A 21,505-nucleotide genomic window follows, 5' to 3' on the forward strand; every position below is an offset into this window, starting at 1 on the left:
GCCCCCGGACGCCTGGCGGGTTTGGGGTCTCCGTCCTCCGAGATCAGGACCTGGCGCTGGGAGGGCGCGGCCGACAGGCCACAAGGTGACGGCGCTGGCGCGGCGCCTCTGGGAGTCGTGCGTGTGCGTGTGTCGGGGGGGGCTCTCCTCGGGGTGTGAGGCCCGAGGCCGCGGAGGTGGAGTCGGGGCGCCCGCCGGGGAGGCGCGCCGGGTCTTCGTCGACCAGGCGGCCGAAGAGGGCCCGGCCCCTTTAAGCGCCGGCGGCCCCGCCCCCTGCGTCTCCCTCACCGCCCCCCCCTCCGACCCCGCTTCCCGCCCCCGCGGGACGTCCAGCGGGGAGGCGCGCGGGGTCTCCATCGACGAGCGGCCCGCGGGGCGGCCGAGGGAGGGCGCGGCCCCTTTAAGCGCCGCTGGCCCCGCCCCCCGCGCCTCCTCCCGCCCCCGCGGGAGCCGCGCCACGTGACCCAGGTCTTGTGACCGGCGGGGGAGGCGCGGGGGGAAGCCCGCGGCGCCCGCCTCCAGGGGCCCAGCCCCGCTGTAGCCGCCGCCGCCGCCGCCCGCGAGCCGCGGGTCCCTCCGCCGGGCGTCCGCGCGTCCGAGCGAGCCGCAGCCGGGGGCGAGTCCTAGCGGGAGCCGAGCCGGGCGCGGGGGGCGCCGCCCGCCATGGACCACAAGCCCCTGCTGCAGGAGCGGCCGCCCGCCTACAACCTGGAGGCCGGCCAGGGCGAGTTCGCGTGCGCCCCGCACGGCTACGGCGCCATCGCCGCCGCCCCGCCGCCGCCCTACCCCTACCTCGTCACAGGTGCGTCGGGGCTGGGCCCGGGGCGCGGGCCGGGGGCCCGGGAGCGAACTTCGGGCGGAGTTCCACCGCGACCTTTAACCCCGAAACCAACTTTTCTCCGGACGTGGCGGCGGCGGCGGGGGGCGCGGTCGAGGGGAGACCCCGGGGTCCGGCCCCTGCAGGGGGTCGGGGACGGCGCCGCCCCGGGAACCGGAGGTCGGGCCCCCGAATCTGGGCACCGCCCGAGCGCCCTGAGCCCATCTGCGGGGTCGCTTGCGCCCAGTTCGCCCTTCCTAGGAATCACGTCCATCTCTCTGCAGGTTTAACTTTATTAAGGAGACGCTGTCCACAAGTTAACGTTTAATTAAAGCTCATAGTGGGCACTTAGTGGACGCAGCTGTCGCCACTTTGAAAAGGATGCGAGCGTTTATTTGGTGGGGAGCGGGGAGGGCAGGAGAAGTGGACCTCAGACCCTCTTTCCTTCCTGCCCTCTTCTCATGTGTCTTCCTGCCTACAGGGATACCTACCCACCACCCCAGGGTCTACAACATCCACAGTCGGAATGTCACCCGGTACCCTGCCAATTCCATCGTTGTGGTCGGAGGCTGCCCAGTCTGCAGGTACGTTCCAGGCCTGGGGGCTCCAGAAGCCACTAAGGACACGCTCAGAGCCTCATAGAGGCAGGATCTGGGGGAGACGTGGTCAGTCTCCGGCCAAGCTGCTGACCTACGTCGTGGGAGAGAGCACGCCCGGTGGTCCTTGGGTTCCTACAGGGTTCGTGTGGCAAAGGGGACTGGCTGTCCGTCCCTCTCCCCCCGGGGCTGTGCTTTTGGGTCATTGAGCCCCATGGGGATGGGATTCAGAAATGTCAGCAGTTGGACTGATCACCTGCTATCCTTGGTTTTGGGCTCTGCGGTTGCTTCTCGAAGGTGGCCAGAGGTTCTGTTTTTCCCGGGAAGGATCTGTTTGGAGAGATGGGCCGGAGAGCCCAGACTCAGGTGACCAGTGACTTGGAGGAGCTGGAGGGTTGGGGGTGACGGGTAAGGGCCGCTCCATCCACATCTGGCCGGCAGCTGCGCAAGGACAGGGACACCGAGGTTCTTTGTTTGGGTGGGAGCTGTATTTTATGTCCTTAAAGGTCCAGCCGCCAGAATCTTATGTTTTTATAGGGCCTGAGACGTAGCTACTAGACGCTGTCCTGAGGGCTCAAATTTCCTGCCCTCAGGATTCTAGTGGATTCTAGTGCATGTAAGGTTCCGAAAGTCAGGGCAGACTGGGCCAGAACTGGGTTTTCCGTCTGCCAGGGGGCAGCCTGTGGGGGTGGGGGTGTGGGTGTGGGTGCGGAAGTCGGAGTTGGTGAGATGGAATTGAGAAACTCTGGTTTCCTTAGTTTCAAAAGTGTGTCAGGAAGGCCGTGAGCAGTGTCCGAGGGAAGTTAACAGTTTGAGTCTTGGGCATCAGCTGTGCAGGGAGGACTGGAGGGCCGGGGAAGAAGGGCGCCTAGGAATGGAGGCGGAACTGGACCCCTGGAGCCAGCCACGTGCTTGCTGAGGGAGCGGTGGGCAGGGGAGAGCCCTCTGGGTATCGGTGGCCGGGGCACCCTGAATGGCATACCTGAAACAGGTGTGTCTTCTGACACAGCTGGTGACAGTCTGGCCTTTGGTGAACGTGAAGGGGGAAGGGAGACAACTGGCTGCCTCCAGAGCCGCTCCCTGCCCCGGGCACCTGTGGGTGGCAGAGCCGATCGGTTGGAGGCACATGGATGGGCTTGGAGTGGGGAGGCGTGGCCCGGGAGGTTGGTCACATGCCGCGGGACAGGGCAAGGGTCAAGGCTGGTCCTGGCCAAGAGAGCCCCCGGGGGAAGTGGCACAGTGGGGTGGGGAGAGGGAACCGCCGCGCTTGGCTTCCACACAGGTCCTGGGTGCCCAGGCCCATGTGCGCGGCCCAGCTGGGTGACTCCAGGGGCTTGTTTTCGGCATGAGCGGTCTCGAGCCATCTCCTAGTCGAAGGAGGGCGCTAGGCTGGCAGCCAAGGAGTCTGAGGAAGGCCCCTGGCGCGGGGCCCTCCAGCTGGGGTTTCAGCGTTTCGGAGCGGGGCCCAGCCTTCCTGGGAGCCGGGCTCCCGTCCTGGTCGTGCCAGCTGCCGGCAGGCCCGGTGCCCCATCTGGGCAGGGGGACGCTGGTGGAGGCTCCGGGGTCTGCCTGGCCCCGGGCCCTGGATGGAGGAAAGGAGACCAGCAACGGGTCCTGGGGGCCAAGATCCCCAGGCTCCTCAGGACAGGAGTGATTCCCATGGAGTGGGACCCCGGCTCCCGCCCTCGGCCCTGTCCCTTGGCTCCTCTGGGAAGGGACGTGGGCTCGGGGCTGGTGAAGGCTGGGGTGGGGGGTGCCCTGCATCCAGAACAGGTCGGGGTTGCAGTCCTCCCGGCCTCTGGGCAGTGGGTGCAACGAGAGGGGAGCGCGTGTGCTGAGGACAAGTTTCGGGGCCCCGGTCGGGCCTGACCCCCTCGCTGCCTTTGAGGCGTGTCCTCCTCAGCCCTGATGTCGTCGGAGGACAGAGGGCAGCAGCTGGGCTACTCTGCGGGGGTGCCGCCCTGCCGCAGGGCCCTCCGCTGCTGCAGGCCAGGGGCCAGGTGTGTCTAAGGAGCCTTGGCGGGTCTGGGGAGTCGGCACCTCGAGGAGGCTGAGGAGGGTCCCCTGGGGACTGGCTGGCCTGTCTGGCGACAGCGGTGCATTGGGAGACAGGCGGCTTGTCCTGTGACCGTGCTTCTTCCTTCCCAGCCCGCCTGCCTGGCCCGTCTGCCCTGGGAGCCCGGCAGGTGTCTGCGGGAGTCACACGTCTGCGATTCCCCGAGCGAGGCCTGTGCCGCTTGTTCTCTGCCACCGTCGGAGCCCATGTGGGTAGCCCGACCCCATCTCCCGTTTTTAGCAGCAGGAGATGAGCACGCGCACGCTGCCTCTGACCACCCTTGGCCCGTGGGCCGGGCACCTCCTGGCCCAGGCCTCGGCCTTGTCTGAGGCGGTCCTCCCCTGGTGCGGGGCCTGTCCCGGGATGCGGGACGCGGAGGCAGGGCTGCGGGAGGCGGGCCTGTGCAGACGGCACCGGCCCCGGCATGGAGGCCAGAGGTGCGTCCTGGCTCAGGGTCCTGCTGGGTGCTGCTGGGTGTTGGTTCTGGGGTGACCAGGGGGTGAGGGGGCTCCAGGGTGGCCAGGGTCTTGGAAGCTGAGACAGGCACGAAGGGGGCAGCTGCGGGGGGGCAGATGCTGCCCGCAAGTCAGGGCAGTGAGGAGGCCAGCACCCCATTCTCCCGTGCCCAGGGGGCATCCCCAGCCTGAGCCCAGCCCTGGGCTGCAGTGGGCGGGGTGCGTAGAGCTGGTGGGGCGTCCAGCCCAGCTTGTCCTGGACTGAGCCTGGTGTTCCCTGAGTCCCCTGTGGGCCTCGAGCCTTGTGGGTGCCCCTGTTCCCCACCTCCCCAGAGGTCCTGAGACCTGCCCCGGGGAGGCCTGCTTGGAGTGGGGCCCTGGGACCCCGGGTGGGGCATGTGTGTCCTGAGGGGACGAGATGTGACCTGGTCTTTGAAGGGGGCTGCCCGGTGCTTTGGGGCACCCTGCCCTGTCCCCACCTGGCTCCGGGCTCACGGCTCGTGGAGGAGGCAGAGTCCTCCGGCCCCTGCCCAGGAGGCTGGCTGGTGCTGCTGCTGCCACCGGGGCTCGGAGGGCGGGGGCTCAGAGAGCAGGGGCCCTGGCTGGGTCTGGGCTGTTCGCGGCCCCACCAGGTTTTGGTCCAGCTTTCTGGGGAGGGAGCCCCACCCAGCTGAGCGCCCAGCTTCTCCGTGAGGTCAGAGGCAGCGAGATACGTGTGCTTAGTTCCCTGATTTCTCCAGTTTCCATATCTTTCTCACCTCCGTTGTGGAGGAACACAGACGGGGCCTTGTTCAGTCTGGATTCAGAAGCTGTTGGTAAAGAGCTGAGCTGATCGGGGCTCCTGAGGGGCTTGGAGGAGACACCAGGTTGCTCAGGAGGGGCTGGCAGGATGGGCGGGGGGTCCGCAGGGACTGGGTGTCTGTACCCTGGGGCTTGTTGCCGTGTCAGGATCGGCCTAGAGACCAGCCTGAGTTTCTCAGTTTAAAAGATTCTGGGTTTTTAAAAAGTAAATCACACCCACTCTGCTTCTGCGGTCCAGGCAGGCAGCACCCATCGTCAGAAGCGAACATCTCTGCAGCAGGACACGCGTTCCTGTGAAGTGGACACGTTAAGACTGTAAACGGCCACACGGTAGTTGAGGTCACAGTGGCTGCGAGCTGAGTTTGCTACCAACTTTATTAAAAAGTCCCGCTTTCAGAGCCTTTGATGTTTGAGGCTGTAGCTCAGGTGCAGGCTTAGGGTGCAGGTGAGGCTCGGAGGCTCCTGGTCCCTGGGGTGGCGGGGGCGGGTGTGAGCAGAGCCTCCCTCCTTGCCTGAGGGGAGCGGCCCTGTTCTTCCCCAGAGACTCGGGGTGGCCTGGCCCCCCCGGGGGGGTGAGAGGGAGTTGTCCCATCAAACCCGGACTCCCACCAAGGGCGTGGGAAGGGCTGCCCTGTGCTCCAGCTGGAGAGAGGGAAGGATCGGCACAGAATATGCCGCAGGTCTGCTGGCTGAGGCGTGCAGGGCACAGGGCGGGCTGTCGGGGGCCTCCGTGTCTGCCCTCAGGCTGCAGAAGGCCCGATGAGAGCCTGCCCCCTCCCCCTGTGCCGTGTAGACTGGGTCTGGGTCTGGGTGGGGAGTTGATGGGGTGGGGCTGCTGCTGTTTGACCCTTGACTCCAGAGGCCAGGAGATGTCCCAGAGGGGCTGTCTGTGTGGAACGGCTGGGCCGGCCCTGCCCGTGCCCTGGGGGGAGGTGGACGCCTCTAGGCTTCTCCAGCCTGGCGTGCTCCTCAGCGTTCCTGGAGCCCCCGAGGGGACGCACAGGGTTCTAGGCTCTGCCTCTTAGCAGTTTGGGCCTTAAGTGAGATGACAGGGCGTCCAGGCTGGGTGGGTGCTCGGGGAGTGTCTGTCATTGGGCCCCCCTGTTCCTGGAGGGGCACGAGGCACCCAGTGACTCTGGGGCAGGCCTCTCCCAAAAGGTCTCAGCTGGTACGGCTGACCCAGCAGGAGGCCTGGGCCCTTGTCTCCTGCTTCGCCCTTGGATGTTTTGACCAAGCGGACAAACTGCTGTGACTCGGGTTCAACCACAGGTAGAGAAGGTGGGGTAGGTGCCCGAAGGGGGCCCCAGCTCCCTAGCTGCGCTCCAGTGGCCTGAGGGGCATCCCTGCCCACATGGGGCCCTGGTGGCGGCACCCCCCACTCCCCTAAGCGCGGCCCCAGAGCTTTCTCAGCGGGGGCTCCTGCCTCCTGGGCTGCGGGCCCTGGGAGCTGGGCAGGTGCGGCCTGGGCAGGCAGGGGCTCAGAGGTGTGGTGCCAGCCCTGTGCTTCCCCTTGGGGCGGGTCTGGCCCGCGGGCGGCTTCACTGCCGGGCTGCTCGGACCTTTCCTGAACTCAACGCGGGGCTCCAGGGGAGGGCAGAGAATTGGGTTCCCTGAGAACCCTCTTTGGCTTTCCGCAACGTCCTGGGGCTGCTGGAGAGAGTGCGTGTTTCCTTGAGGCTGTTCCAGCTGGCGTTTGCAGGTACTAGGGCTTCACGAAGATGGGGAGGGCGTGGGCTGGGGTGGGTCCTGGTTCTCCCACAGCGCCGCCCCCCGCAGCTCCGGGGCGGGAGGGAAACAGTTCTGGGGGTGGGGGCTGGCGTCGGGGGGTCTCTGCAGCTGTCAGGGCGTGTGGCAGCTCCTGCTCCACCCGCCTTGGGGGCCTTGGAGAAGGACCCCGGCCCTGGGCGGTGACCTCTTGGGATGTGGTTGGGGGCTGGCCCCTTGTGGTCCCGGGCGTCATACACTGGGCACGTGGAGGGTTAATGTGACTTTTTCCCAAGAGGAGCTTTGAGATTAAACCTCCCAAGGTAAGTGACACGGTGTGAACCTGGGTGATTTCAACCTTTTGCTGAAACCTGCTGCCCCCTCCTCCCACCAGTAAAAGCCACACACAATCCAAACTGTCACTTTTTTTGGAATTTCCCTCTAGGGCATGGAAAAGTAAGTCTAAAACTTTCAAGTGACTTGGGTTTCGTGTTCTTAGTGATGTAAGTGTTTATAGGAACCAGCATTTGCTGCTGAGAGAGAGCACGTGGCCAAGTGCTCGGCCAGCGCCCCCGCGTGTTTCTCTGCAGCGCACCCTGACCGTGCACCCCCTTGTCTTTGCAGGGTCGGGGTCCTGGAGGACTCATTCACCTTCCTGGGCATCTTCTTGGCCATCGTCCTGTTCCCCTTTGGGTTCATCTGCTGTTTCGCCTTGAGGAAGCGAAGATGCCCCAACTGTGGAGCCAACTTCACTTAAAGGGAAGAGCGCACCTGGCTCTCCCACACCCGGCTATCTTTTTCTAATGTAAATGTCGTGTACAATAGCTTTATCTGATGAAGCTTCTGGACTGTTTTGTACAGTGAGGCGGGTGGACTGGGCAGGCGAGGAGGGGCACAGGGAGGGGTCGGAGTGAGGACGCGGGCAGCTCCGCTCCCAGGTGACCACGCTCAATAAAGCGCTGCTTTTATTTTTCGCAGTCTTCAATTTGAGAAAGGGGAGAAACACTGTTTTAAATAAATGAGATCCATACCATTGTTTACCTGGTTCTGCTTATTCAGTGTGTGCACGCTGTCGCAAAAGAGCCTCACCAGCCCTGACCCCCAACACCATCCAGTTCAGGTGACCTTCCCTTACACAGCTCAAAGAAGTGCTCGTTTTCAAGTTTTTATTCTTACAGTGAAGCCTGATACCTTGACATCTGCAGGGCATGCAGCCCATGCCCAGGACCCACGGCCTGGCTTCTGTCCTGTGAGCAGGGGGGTGTGCGCGGCCTGGGGACCCCCGCCCCTTCCCCTGACTCACGAGTCTCCAGAGCCTGCCCGCCATGCCTCCCTGCCTCCACGGTGGGAAGGAAATGGTCCCGTGAAGGAAGAGGAGCTGGGCCTGTAACAGACCTGAGCGTCTTGACTGGCGGACGCGGCAGCTGCTGCTGGACAGCTGCCCCGAGGGGGCGTCTGCATGGCCTGCCAGCCAGGAGGACAGGACCGGCCTCGGGAGCACCATGCCTCATGCTGTCCACCTGCGCTCAGTCGTTCCTGCGCTTAGGAACGACATCACGGCAGAGCCAAAAGCTGTCATCAGGAGCGAGAGCCCTTGGTGCCCGGCCTGGGTGTGTCTTCGTCCCTCATCCCCTCCTCCAGATGGCACCGGCCTGACCGCACAGATGGCCCAGCGCTGCTGTGACTGCCTGCCGGGGCCCAGCGCGCGGGGTGGGGGCTGAAAATGCTACCCCCGGCCGGCTTATCGGGCTGCTGGCCTGACTGAAAAGGAAACTTGCACCCCGAGAGGTTTCAGAGTAAACAGTGCTGGAGGTAATTTTGGTCATCTAGGTTAGCGAGAGGTGCCTGGTTCCTGCCTGTGGAGTCTCCCGAGGCAGGTGCCACCCTGTGAACCAGGCCCCTGTGAGGCACAGCCTGGCGGGTTTCCTTAGGTCATTCTAGTTAGGTAACTCAGTACCAAGCTCAGTCCCTCTGAGAACTACTCAAAGTACTAAGACCCCGACTGTGATAGAGCCAGGCAGATCCTCAGGGCTCTAGAGCTGTCTAAATCGCGAGAACCTGTGGGATGCTTCATCTTGGCTAGGGCTATAGTAAACAGAAATTTTAAAGTTAAGTTAAAAGAATTAAGTGTTATACAATATCCTCATAATTTATATTGCTTAAGATTATTTGCATGCTAGGATGCAAATTTATATAGTATTTTCTTTGAACACAGTGCTATTTAAGAACACATGCTTTACAAAACTGATCTCATTTGCATTTGGGTGCAGAAAGCCAGTCACAAAAGCATCCACTATCCTTTACTCTTGCTATTAAAAAATAATCAGAATATTAAAAAGTGATACAATAAGGATTGGAACCAAATTTACCATTTTTGAACAGAATAGGAAAAAACTTAAATGATTGAGTTGTAACTAAACTATGATTTATCTTAAAGAAATGTGAAATCCAACTCTGTTAACTTAGAAAATGTGCTGATTTGCTCAAGTAGAATACAGGTAAAATCAGACGCCCTCTGGTGAAGTTTTACAACTGGATGGTGCCTGTCACACACAAACCTATTGTTCCCGAACGGGGCCCAACGGGGAACCAGGAGAATGCTGGGGCCGCCTTCTCATCGGATGATTGGTGCTGAGCGGTCATTCGTCACTGTCGGGCGGAGTTTCACAGTAGCAAAGGGGTTCTCTCCACTGCCGGGGAGAAAAAAATGTTGGCAGAAATACTCCAAGACAGGGATTTGATCTGAAAACAGCCAGTGATTACCCTTGCTCTGTAACATACACTTCTATAAATTTCAGGCGTTTCCTGTACATTATAAAGTTCCGCTCTGGGATGGTTCTCTCCACACCACCTGTTACAAGCACTAATTGTTTTGTTTTGGACTCGGAGCGGACTGATCCTGAGGCCTCAGGCCTGTGGGCTCCTCTGCAGCTGGGGGTCGGGCGCTGGATGGGGTTGACTTCTGCCTTGATCCAGAGGGAGAGCCCATCTTGGAAGGCTCTCCCACCACGACCCTCCCCTGCACCCTACGCAGGACCACAGAGAGGAGGGTGCCCCTCTGTCAGAGGTGGGTACTTCCCTAGCGGTCGGGGTGGTTAGGACTCAGCACTTTCACTGCCAAGGGCCCAAGTTCAGTCCCTCGTCGGGAACTAAGGTCAGGAGCCCAGGCCTCCTGGGCTGAGCTGGGGGGAGACGCCCTTGGGGAGGAAGTTAACTTACCTGAGGAAAGGAGGCTTTGCAAACCCATTTGCATTGTTCTGTGGGAAAGAGAAAGAGGACGTGTTCAGTAAGACTTGAGGGTACAGGCATCTGAAGCCCTCGGCGCTGTTGAAAGCAGCGCAGGGAGCTGCCCCGTCTCCATTCACTGGGCAGGAGACATCTATACTCCCCCTGAGGAATTGGGGCCAGACGGGAGGCGCTGGGCACTGCTGCTCGCCTGGTCTAGGTGAGAGCCGGCAGTTGAGGGTGGCTTCTGGGAGCCTGGTCCTGACGGATGCCGTGAGGAGCAGAAAGGCAAAAGGAACCCTTGTTGGTTTTGGTGCCCACAGACTGGTGCCAACTGCCATCGCCCGAGCCCTGGCGTGGCCAGGGGCCAGGTGAGGGCGTGTCCTCAACCCCCAGACCTCTGCTCCGGCTGCGGCCGCACGGGCTCGCTGTCGGAGCTGGCCGCCCAGGAGGGGGCAGTGTCACGCCGTGTGACAGGCGCTCCCTGGGGGCGGCTCTGCGTGGTGCCGGATGTACAGACCCTCAAGGCACAGGGGGACTGGGGCCCAGGGCTGCTTCAGACCTGTGCCTGCGGGCCTGGGCCTCTGGACACCGTGGCCTGGACCCGGGGCCAGCCACCTCATCCCGAGGGGGAACCCCGCCGCCAGGGCAGTCACCCTGGCACCCCGATTCCCTGTCTCCCTTTTGGGGGGAAGCCCAGAGCAGCTGCCCCACTTGTCAGCATGACCCCAGGCCTGTCCCCACAGGGCGCACTCAGCAGGCCTTGGCGTAGGCTGTTCCTGTGTTACGGGGGATGGAGGGCTCATTTACGATTCTACAGCCGTTTCCCGATGCCCACTGTGCAGCCCCACGTGTGCTCAGGGCACCTGGGGGAGGCTGAGGCCCGGCTGTGGCTCGGGTGGTGGGTGTGTCCTCCCACCTGGGAAGCCACCTTCCTGCTGAGCCTTCCTCCCTGGACTCGGCCTCCGCAGGGCAGGTAGCGGAGACCCCCCTCCTGCCTGTCCCCGGGGCAGGACACTGTCCCCCCTCCCCTCTGTGCCCTCATCTTAGAGAAGGCCCTGCTTGCTGAATGTTGGCACCCCTGCTGCCCTCGAGGCAGAAACCTTGGAGCTCGACTGAACTGTGAACCAAGCTCGGTCGGGGTCTCACGAGCTGTGTCATCTGGGGACACGACACTCGAGAGAAACAAAGACGGTGAAGGAGATGCATCCAAGTCCAGTCCTGGTGGGGAAGTGGCAGGAAGTAACAGCCCGTGCCGTGAGGAAGGAGGGGAAAATGACTCTAAACAGGGCGCCTGAAGCCACCGGCCCTGGTGCGCGTCCCATGCCCCCTCGAGCCTGCTCCAGTTGGCACAAGCAGCACACACGCACGCGGGCACCAAGACACCCGCCCGGCGCTGGGAGCACCCTGTCCTAACGAGGGCTGTCAGGCAAGGCATCTCTGACATAAAAATCGGGTATCACATAAAAAGCAGCATTGCTTTCTTAGCTCAGTCTCCCAAGGCAATAGAAGGAAAAGCAAAAACGAAACAAACGGGGCCTAGTCCAACTGACACGCTTTTTGCAGTGAAGGAAACCATCAACAAAACGGAAGGACAACCTATGGTCTGGGAGAAAGTCTTTGCAAACGATTCTGCCAACAAAAGCTTGCTTTCCAAAATGTACAAATAGCTCATACAAGTGAAAGTGTTAACCGCTCAGTCGTGTCCAACTCTTCGCGACCCCATGGGCTAAAGGCTGCCAGGCTTCTCTGTCCATGGAATTTTCGGGGCAGGAATACTGGAGTCGGTAGCCATTTCCTTCTCCAGGGGATCTTCCTGATCAAGGGATCGAACCCAGGTCTCCTGCATTGCAGGTGTTTTCTTTACTGTCTGAGCCACTGACCCAGCCAGCTTGTACAATGCAATAACAAAAGCAACTCAATGCACAGGAGGACAGAAGGCTTATCCAACAGACACTTCTCCAGAGAAGACACACAGATGGCCAACACGCACATGGAAAGGTGCTCAACATCACTAATTACTAGAGAAACGCAAATCCAAGCTGTGACGAGGTGCCACCCTCCAGCCGGCTACAACAGTCATTGTCAAAATGCCTACAAATGACAAACGCTGGCGAGGGTGTGAGGAAAGGGGAGCCTACCTCCACTGTTGGCGGGGATGTAAAATGGTGTAGTCACTGTGGAGAACAGTGTGGAGGGTCCTTAAAAACTGAAAACAGACTTGCCCTCTGACCCAGCAATTGCACCCCTGAGCATATGTCCAGATAAGAATGTAATTCAAAGAGCTGCACACACCCCAGTGTTCACAGCAGCCAGGACACAGCCGCTGGGAGGCAGCCCCCAGGGGTACCCTAAGCATTCCGGTGTTCAAACAAAACTGCGGTAACTGACAGTGCTCGGTGGTTGTGTGAATGCAAAATCTACACATACCCGCATCGAGCTGCTGTGCCAGCTTCCCTGGACCCCCGTGTTTGGCTGAAATAGAACCTGGTTTTCTGCAGCGTTATCAGCTGCTGTAAACAGCTTAAGGAAGAGGAATTACCAGCCCCGCCAGGCGTGAGAACCTCTGAGATACGGAATCCCAGGGCTGAGGCTCCGGCCCTCAGGGCTCCTGGACGGGCCTGTCGTGGGACCTGCTCCTTGACCATCACCTTCCAGATCGGTTTCTAAATGGAATCTCGTTCTCTTTCAGGTGAGCTCTACCTGGCGGTCCCATATGGCGGTTGCTCGCCATGTGACTAATTAAAACACGAATTTAAAATCCAAGCCTCGGTTCCTTCTTTGTATTCTCCACTTCTCAAGTGCTCAGCAGCCCCCGTGTCCAGTGGCCATTCTGCTGGCCTGCCTGGTTCTGGAACATTTCTGTCTGACCCGCCTGGTTCTGGAACATTTCTGTCTGACCCATCAACTCTCTGGGTGGTTTACTGACTCACAGATGTCTCAACTCTGTGCCTCCTGTCTTTGCAAGAGGCCACCAGGACCCAGTGAAAAACAGGCGTCTGCAGCTGCCCCGAGGGGCTCTCCTGGGGGCAGCACCGGTTACCTGTCCGCCCTGCAGCTTGACTGCTGCTTTGACCTGGTACCGATGAGATGCAGGAGCTCGTCTCAGACAGGACAGGGCGGGCAGAGGCAGCGGTGTCCAAGGCTGTGACAGAGGTGCAGATTCATCTCCGGCAGTTTGCAGAGGATCGTGAAACATTACTTCCCGAGACGAAGCGATGGAAATGGAATAGGAATCAGCCGCCACCCAGTCACCAGAGCCTGTGCTGCCGCCTGCAAGGCCTTGGCTTTCCTCAGAGCTCTTCCTCCAGGACTCAGCTCATGTGCTTGCCCCTAGGAAGCCACTTTGGATGCCCCACCCTGGAGCTGGAGCGCTCCCGCCTCCTGCCCCCACACTTCCTCCACGGCCCCTTCATCACCACTCCCTGGACTGGACTCCCAGGTCGGTTTTGTCTCCCTGGAGCCTGGTGCAGGCCTGGACTGTAATCGGCTCGTCAGGGAATGCGCCCTGGACGAGGCCGGCGGGACCTGCAGGCCCTCTTCGTGCGCCAGGTGAGCGTGTTTACCAAAGGTTTCAGTCAGTCAGCGGAGTCTGATGCCATGGAAATGTTCGCTGCTAACGTCACTGCGACCTCGCTGTAGGTATCAACTCTATGCCTGTTCCCTTTTCATGGAAGGTTTCCCTTATCATGAGGGAAAGTGTTCATCAACACTCATTACTCTGACATTTGCAAAACCAGCAACGACTAATCACCGTGGGAACTCACACAAGGAGGGCATTTTCATTAGATAGGTAGGGCTGTTAAATGTTCTTCCAAGAAATCAAAAATTAAAGGCCACTAATCATAATAAAATCAAAGATTGAAAAAGGCCTTCCGGCCTGTGAGACAGAAATAAGGGGGCCTGACCCGAGTGCCAGGGCTGCGCTGGCCTCACACAATGAGTTAGGAGTTCTCTCCTCTTCACCTGCAAGGACAGTTGGAGCAGGTCTGGCATTCATTCTTCTTTAAACATTTCACAGGATTCACCAGTGAAGCCATTGGGTTTCAGGCTTTGTTGGGAGACCTTAAGTTACTGACTCGAGGGCGCCAGGACACGGCGGGGAGCGGGCTTCTGCCTGGGGGCCGCCAGGACTGCACAGACGGGAGCCCAGGGGGTGAGCTTAGGCTGCACACCCGGTCGTGGTGGGAGGGCAGCAGCTTCCACGAGGACCTGCCACGGTGGGAGGCGGCCACAGGCCACCCTGGGCCTCGGGAGAGAGACGTGCTTAAGGCTCTGCTGCTCAAGGAAGTGAAGGAATAAAAAGGTGGGCGCAGTGTACAAGGCTCCCCAGCTGGTCCTCGTGCTTTTCAAGACAGCCTCCTGGGCCTGACAGTCTGTTATGATCCAGCCAACAGGGAGGTGTAAAAATAAAGTTAGAGAACATTTAAACTGCCAAATGCTTAATAACGAATATCATCGCGGACTGTGCCGACATCTAAAGCCAGGATTTTTTTTACTCTATCCATTCAGTGTGGTGAGAACCACACCGATGCCTTCTTCATTGAGCTTCATCCACGGGGTAAAAACACTGAAAGTTAAAACATGTTTTCTGAATTCAGTGCTGTTAGCTAAAATGTGTTTTCATTTATAATTCCAGTGTTAGCTATGATTTTAGGGCAAGATTCTTTTACCTTAAAAGGCAGTATACAGGCAGACCTCATTTTATTGCACTTGACTGTGCTTCACAGATACTGTTTTTTTTTTTTTCCCTCCTTACAAATGGAAGGCTTGTGGCAAGTCTGTTGGCATCATTTTTCCAATGGCATTTGCTCAATTCATGTCTCTGTGTCACACATTGCAATATTTCAGGTTATCATAGTCATAGTGATCACTGATTAGTGGTCTTCAGTGTCACTACTACGATTCACTGAACACTCAGCTAATTGGCATTTTTTATCAATAAGGTATTTTTAAATTAAGATATCTACATTGCTTTTTTAGACACAATGCTATCGCACACCCAATAGACTGCAGTGTATGTAAACATAACTCTTACATGCACTGGGAACCAGAAAGTCATGTGACTTTCTTTATTGAGATGGTCTGGAAGCTAGCCCGTTCCACCTGAGGTCTGGCTGTGCAGCCGTTATCAAGTCACAGAGTTGGGGGTCATCACTGTCAATGGTCGTCATCACGGAAGGAAGCCACCAGACTGGCCCGCAGGCGGACTGGCCCCCACCACACATGAAATGCTCCCACCACACAAAACCGGCCAACAAACAATGGCAGATTCTGACTCCAGGCTGGAAATAAGGGACAAAGGGGAACTCAATAAAGGACACCATGTGGACGTAACCAGCAAAATCCAGACTGGGGACACCCTCTAGCACTAGTAACTGGGTTTTCTACATAGAGATGACACAGGAAGAGAGTTGGGGGAGATCTCTAGGTACGAAAGACGAGTCATGGGACTTGGCCAGGTCACCAGCGATGGTGTGGGGAGCTGGCCTGGGCCCAGATTCAAACAACAATACCATCAAGAGACAATCAGAATGAGACAATCAAAAATTTGAAGTGACCAGGTGATGATATCAGGAGTTAATGTCAATTTTAAACGATACGATAGTTGATTTTGTGAGAAAAGAGGACCTTTAACATATTTACAGATGAAATAATACGAAGTCTGGAATTGGCTTTGCTGATCTGGGAATGTGTAGGGAGGAGATGAAACAAGAATTATAAATGAATTATATATATATCTGGGGGAACAAATCAGTAGATTCTTCTTTCCACTTCCGCGTGTGTGTGAATTTTCCCATAAAAAAAGCTGACAAATGTAGAAGAAGACACTGCAGACCAGCAGCCCACGCCTGTGCGCCTGGATCCTGAGTTTTGTGACATGCAAACTGTAAGGTGATTTTTTTTTTTTTAGCAAAAGGAATTTTTATGCTTTTAGAAGTGCCTTAAGATCATTTCCAAATAGTTTTGAGTATTGTTTTAAAATATACCAGGCCCTTTAATGAAATAGCATTTCTGATCTGCCCTTTCAAGCAGCGTCTCCAGTTTTGACATCTCTCACCAACAAAATGGGAACGCTCCCTATCCTGAAAGTAATTTCTGGAGTTAGAAAGCTGGAGTGATTTGCAGTGATAACAGTGGAAACAAGGGGTCGCGCAGTGTGCTTATCTAGGGAGAGACGCCAAAGATGTTTCTGAATGAGATTCTAAAATGGCGTTTCCAGACCCACACCCGCACTGCAGCCTGCGAGGAGGCAGGCATAGTCCCCCCGTACCCAGGGCCCATCTTTCAGAGCCTCATTCCCTGTAACCGACTCCGCCTGGCACCGCTCAGAGGCGAACAGAGGCCCCTGGGGGTGGTGGCACCCCGTGGGGTGCCTGGCTGCCGCAAGCACCACAGAAAGACCAAACCCACGACGAAGCAGCAGCAGGCGCAGCGGCCCGGGCTTATTGCAGCACCAACCGCCTATGTGCCCTCGTCTCCGGAGCACGCTCACCGTCTCCCTCTGAGAACAGCTACGGCACAGGTTCTTCTTTCAAACCTGCTCAGCGCCACTCTGCCCGCCCTGAGGGCGACCTTTCCCGTGGTGCTGAGATAGCAGATGTCGGCCACCACCCCCTCCCCAGGCTGCCCTCTGGCACAGGGGACCCGCGTCCCTGCTCCTGGCAGGCCAGCCCCTTCCTTCTCAGTCACCCCCTTTTCCTCCATCCTCTCCGCCTTCTCTGCTGTATAATCTATGTGGTGGGAAAGAGGACAAGAACCCCCTCTAGACTCCTGCCGAGTACACCCCGCCAGGAGCTGTAAACTTCTGGCTCTTCCCGTCTGGGAGGCGCCTCCCTTGGCTCCTGCTCTTGAGGGTCGCACCCGCCTCAGGACGACGGCTCTGGCTGCGGAGGTGGCCTCAGCAGGCAGCGCTCCCCAGGGATCACCCCAGAGCTTTTGGCGGGGCCAGTGGGGGCACCGGGCCGCCTCTGCCTTCCAGATGCTTCCACAGCTGTGGACACAGCCCACCTCATCACTGAGTTAGCATCCCAGGAAAACTGACCCCTGACCTCCATCCAAGTTGTCACCACACCCCCTGTCCTCATGGCACCTGGCTCCATTCCCTCACGGAGCTCCCAGCTCTGACATTTTTGTCTCTCACTGTCTGCTGCTTATCTTATCACTAGAGCCTAAGCTCCAGCAGAGCCAGAGCCGGGCTGTTTATCTCGGCTCCTCCAGAGCCCACCGGGCCTGGCTCGAAGACAAAGTCACTGTCTCTGGGACGATGGAGTGCCTCACGGCCTCTGTCCCAGTCCCAGGCTTACACAGCACAGTTCCTGAAGGTGTGGTGATTAGATCACTACTGTGGGCCTTCAGTCTTCCTCCAGAAAACAATATGAAAACTGAAGAAAGTGCAGAGAAAGGTGATTACCGGACGAAAGGATGGCAGACATGATCAAAAAAAGGGAGAGCTTGAAACCAGACACAGTCTGGGAAATGATGGACCTCATGGGTGCCAGCCATCATTTACAGATGAAATAAAAACAAAAAGGACCACAGAAGTTAAGGTGGCTGAAAGGCTGCGTGACAGACGGAATCTGCAGGTCCTGGGAGCAAGTGCGTGCCCCGCCCGAGGGTCACCCCCTTCCTGCTCAGAGGGAAAGGGGCCCTGCACCCCAGAACCCGCCCGGCAGATCAGGGCCCTACTCACAGGAGGTGTGCTTTCTGGTTTGGGCGCTGGGGCGTTATGGTTAGAAGCCTTCTGGGAGATGTCTCCTTTCTCAGCGGTGGCTGCTCCCATGGACAGACACTCCAGGTAGTCCGGCGGGGGGATCACGACGGTGCTCTTCTCTGCCAAGTTCGTGGTACTCACGCTGCGGACAGGCGCCAAGCTAGCGACGGGCAGGCAGGACACGGGTTAGAGGAGACCTGCCCCTGCACCCCAGGCATCCTGCGTCTCCTCCCGCAGGAACCGCGTGGATTAGAGAGCCAAGCGGCGGGGCGGGAGGAGATGAGCACACACAGCACTGCAGTGCTTCTTGACTGACTGTTTAGTCGCGAAGTCGCGTTCCACTGTGTGTGACCCCGTGGACTGTAACCTGCCAGACTCCTCTGTGCAAGGGATTTCCCAGGCAACAGTCCTGGAGTGCCAGTGTTTCTGCTGGCTTGCACATGTACACTCAAAAGAAATTCTTTAAAAGACTTGACAAAAGGAGAGAAAACTAGCTCCATTAGGGGCTGACTCTTGATCCAGTTTAAGGAGAAAATACAGCGAAAGCACTCCAGAGTTTCAACACCCTAAAGACACTCAGTCTTGTTTCTTGGCCAATGGCAGCCGAGCTATGTTACAAGGGACAAAGACACAGCTGGCCGTGAGCAAGGGTCATGGAAGGACTTGGGGCAGTGTCTGCGGTCCCGGGGACAGCAGGATGGGTCGGGTGGTTGTTCTGACATGGCAGACACCGTGGCCGAGGCGGTTTGTGGTCAAGGTGATGCCATGTTCCGTTGGGACGTGTTTCTGAGGACCCGTGGGACAGCCAGCTAACCCACACAGAGGTCTTCCCGTTTTGGCTGGCAGAGACCTGCCTACATTAGTCTCGTCCTGGCTCCATCACTTCTGGCTCCCTGTGCCCGTTTCCTCAATTTTCAACCAGGACCCCACCCGGCACGGCTGTGTGAGAAAGAAATGACCTGGTCAGTGCAAGCAGCCAGCTCCTGAGCGGCAGTGCCAGTCATTCCTGGGTGGGACACAGAGGCGCTGAGTGAAGCCCCTCAATGTGACTCGAGCTACAGGAGCAGACACGGTGGCTCAGGGAGCACGAGAAGGAAAAAGGACAAGGGCAGGTCTCGAGGACCCTGTGTCTGAGCAGAGGGCGGAGGAAAGGCCTGAGAGGGGACTGAAGATGGGTGGCTGGCGAGGGAAAGAAAGAAGAGGGCAAGCGTGGGAGAATGCTCCAGGGCATGTGTTCACCAGTGCAGACAGGCGGGGTGCGTGGCCTGGGACTTCACTGTGGGGCAGCGGGACTGGGAGGGGCCGCGGGCCAGGAAGAGGGCGTCTCTTCCCAGCAGAGGGTATAGCGCCAGGACCACAGGCAATTGGGAAGGAACAGACGTGGAGCAGCATCTGCCAGCCCGGCCGTGGTGTCACCGCGGGCTCTGACGCTCGTCCAGATCCACCCACATGCGCATGGGGACCCGGGGTCCCGCAGGCCCTGCTGGCCAAGCCGCAGGCGCTCCTACCTTGGCGCCAGCTCGCTTGCGGCTTCCTCCTCGTTCTCCTCCAGCAGCTTCGTGTAGGATGATGGGAACCAGCCCCTCCTGCAGGCGGAAAGCGGGGGGAATACAACCTTGCTGGGGTGCTGGTGGCGGACACGCAGGCCACAGACATGTCTGGAACGGCCTGGGGACTGCTCGGGGCTAGGGGTGGGGGGGTCGGCTGGGCCACTTGCATTCCGTCCCATCAGAGGCGTCTTACATACACGTCATTTCTATTTGGATCCCCTTTGTGTCTTTTGTTTCCATTTTGGCTTAAACTTAGTACCTGAATAATCTACACAGAAACTCAATTTAACCTTCTAGGAAGGCTTGTGCACACACAGTTGGAATGAGGACACTGGCATTCACACTACTCACATGCCAGATCTCACATAGAGCGTTATCCTGAGAAATCTGAAGTCACATACAAACGAGTGCCTTTACTTTCAGAGGTGACTCCTATTGGTGCATCCAATTTATAGGACTTCCCTGGTGGCCCGGTGGCCAAGACTCCATGCTTCAGTGCAGGGGGTAGAGGCTCAGGTCCTGGTTGGGGAACTAAGATCCCATGTGCCATGCAGTGTGGCCAAAATTTTTTAAAAACTTATCTCTATATGCACACACATACAGAAAACAGCTTGGGAACAATGCGGATAGACTAATGGCAGCTAACTAGGCTAGAACTGTCACTAAAGTGTGACCTCGCTGGGGCAGAGGCGCTCATCTGCCCCTCAAGGACAGCCTCGACGGGAGCCCTCGGGGTGTGGACAACCCAGCCCGGGACCCACATTTTGGTGCTGTCGTGCTCCCCGTATAGCCAGCCGTCCTTCTCCTCGGAGATGAGCAGCGTGATGACGTCTCCCTGCGCGAAGCCGAGCAAGGTCTGGTTAGTGCCGGCCGTGTGCGGAAAGATGGTTTTCACTTTCTGCTTTTTCACCATGTTCAGTCCAGAGGCCACGGAAACCGATCGAGGCAAATTGGGGTCAACTGAAGAACCTGTCGGAAGCGAGCAGGGCAGCGATGACTTTTCCAAGAAGGATGACTGGGCGAGTTCAAAGGCGCCGACCCCAGAGACCCGGCCACCCCTTATCACCGGCACACTCATTCCACTGAGATGCCAATTGGTTCTATCCCCGCACTTCCACCTGTGGCTGGACAGACAGCAACAGACAGGGACGGAGCCTAAGCCTGGCCCGAGGCCTCTCGGAGGAGGAGCCCTGTGGCCGAAGGCTCTTCAGACCAAGAGGATAAAGCCGCGTGGCCCAGCCTCACCTGCATGGAGTCCCTCGGGACGGCCCATAGAGGCCAGTGCTCCACGCCACCCGGCCCGCGCCTCTCCCCGCCCCGCTCATCCACCACAGCTCGCGGAAGCGCTGTCAGGCACCAGCTCAGTCAGACCAAACTGCCCAGGGCCTGTGCCACAAGAGAGGAGGACACTGGGGACAGTGTGGCCGCTCACCTGCGAGTGGGGCAGGATGTGCTGACCTCGCCCCCCTCACCCCACGTACCAACCCCGCCCTTGGCGCCCAGGCAGAGCTGGGAACCAGATGAGCCCGATACGGGCGGCCTGACTTCACAGCCTTTGCTGCGCTGTCAGGTCTCAGCTCAAACGCGGGCTGGTCTTTACCAGCCCACCCCAACGCCCACAAAAAAAATGGAATGGAAACGTTTTTTTCCAGATACCTTTTTTTCCAGTCAAATTTTACTAGCCTACTATTTACTATAAAACTGCAGAATCTCTTTCTGCATCGTCCTCAGAAATTTTTGACACTACTGTTCTCTGCTTGACATGCCGTCTACTCTAATTATCAAGGTTGCACCGAATCCAGTGATTTTCATTTAACTTTTCCAACAAGAACCAAAAAATCATGTGAGTGACCAGGCCGCACACAGTGCTGTATGCTTTCACCTTGTGTTAGATATACACAACTCAAAGCTGAGTGACTACAGTGTCATCTTTGCAGCTGACGTTCTGAAAGTCTCATCTCTTCCCCAACAGCTGCACGCACTGGACAGCCTGTGGACACTCGCTAGCAGAGCCCTGTGTGACTGCCATGACCTTCTCCCCCAAAGGGCCTGTGAGACCCTCACACGCCCAGTGCCACCACAGTCTTGAGGTCCTGGACACCAAAGGTTCTGCAGGCAAGAGTGGAGCCTGGCTGAAGCCATCAGAAATGCCTGCAGATAAGATGTGTTCCTGATTTATTCAGAGCATGTCAGCTGGGTTAAGAAACGTTAACAGTTGAAACTGAAGTTTCCAGAAAGCATGGATGCTTTGTTCAGTCAGTTCAGTTGCTCAGTCGTGTCCGACTCTTTGCAACCCCATGAATTGCAGCACGCCAGGCCTCCCTGTCCATCACCAATTCCCGGAGTCCAAACGAACTCACGTCCATTGAGCCCGTGATGCCATCCAGCCATCTCATCCTCTGTCGCCCCTTCTCCTCCTGCCCCCAATCCCACCCAGCATCAGAGTCTTTTCCAATGAGTCAACTCTTCGCATGAGGTGGCCAAAGTACTGGAGTTTCAGCTTCAGCATCAGTCCTTCTAATGAAATCCCAGGGCTGATCTCCTTCAGAATGGACTGGTTGGATCTCCTTGCAGTCCAAGGGACTCT

At 58.2% G+C, this 21,505-nt stretch overlaps 2 protein-coding genes across 3 annotated transcripts in view; one reads left to right on the forward strand and one right to left on the reverse strand.

Annotated features, from left to right (window-relative positions):
- Nucleotides 1–663: 663 nt before the first annotated feature.
- BRI3 (brain protein I3) lies at nt 664–7,437 on the forward strand. The gene is made up of 3 exons (XM_068969098.1): nt 664–802; nt 1,299–1,401; nt 7,054–7,437. Exons 1-3 carry the CDS (start codon nt 664–666, stop codon nt 7,184–7,186), a joined length of 375 nt encoding a protein of 124 aa, XP_068825199.1. The 3' UTR covers nt 7,187–7,437.
- A 156-nt stretch (nt 7,438–7,593) lies between these two features.
- Nucleotides 7,594–21,505, reverse strand: part of BAIAP2L1 (BAR/IMD domain containing adaptor protein 2 like 1) — a 76,530-nt gene continuing 62,618 nt past the window's right edge. The window contains exons 10-15 of one of the 2 annotated variants that reach the window (XM_068968092.1): nt 20,906–20,917; nt 19,680–19,878; nt 18,877–18,954; nt 17,348–17,528; nt 9,649–9,686; nt 7,594–9,119 (exon numbers count right to left, since the gene is read on the reverse strand). In XM_068968092.1, coding sequence (XP_068824193.1) covers nt 9,044–9,119; nt 9,649–9,686; nt 17,348–17,528; nt 18,877–18,954; nt 19,680–19,878; nt 20,906–20,917 — 584 coding nt within the window. In that variant the 3' untranslated portion in view covers nt 7,594–9,043. Of the gene's footprint in view, nt 9,120–9,648; nt 9,687–17,347; nt 17,529–18,876; nt 18,955–19,679; nt 19,888–20,905; nt 20,918–21,505 lie in introns of both variants that reach the window. The other variant, XM_068968091.1, reaches the window with a different exon arrangement.

Source organism: Capricornis sumatraensis, chromosome 3, assembly GCF_032405125.1.
Source record: "Capricornis sumatraensis isolate serow.1 chromosome 3, serow.2, whole genome shotgun sequence".
NCBI lineage: Eukaryota > Metazoa > Chordata > Mammalia > Artiodactyla > Bovidae > Capricornis > Capricornis sumatraensis.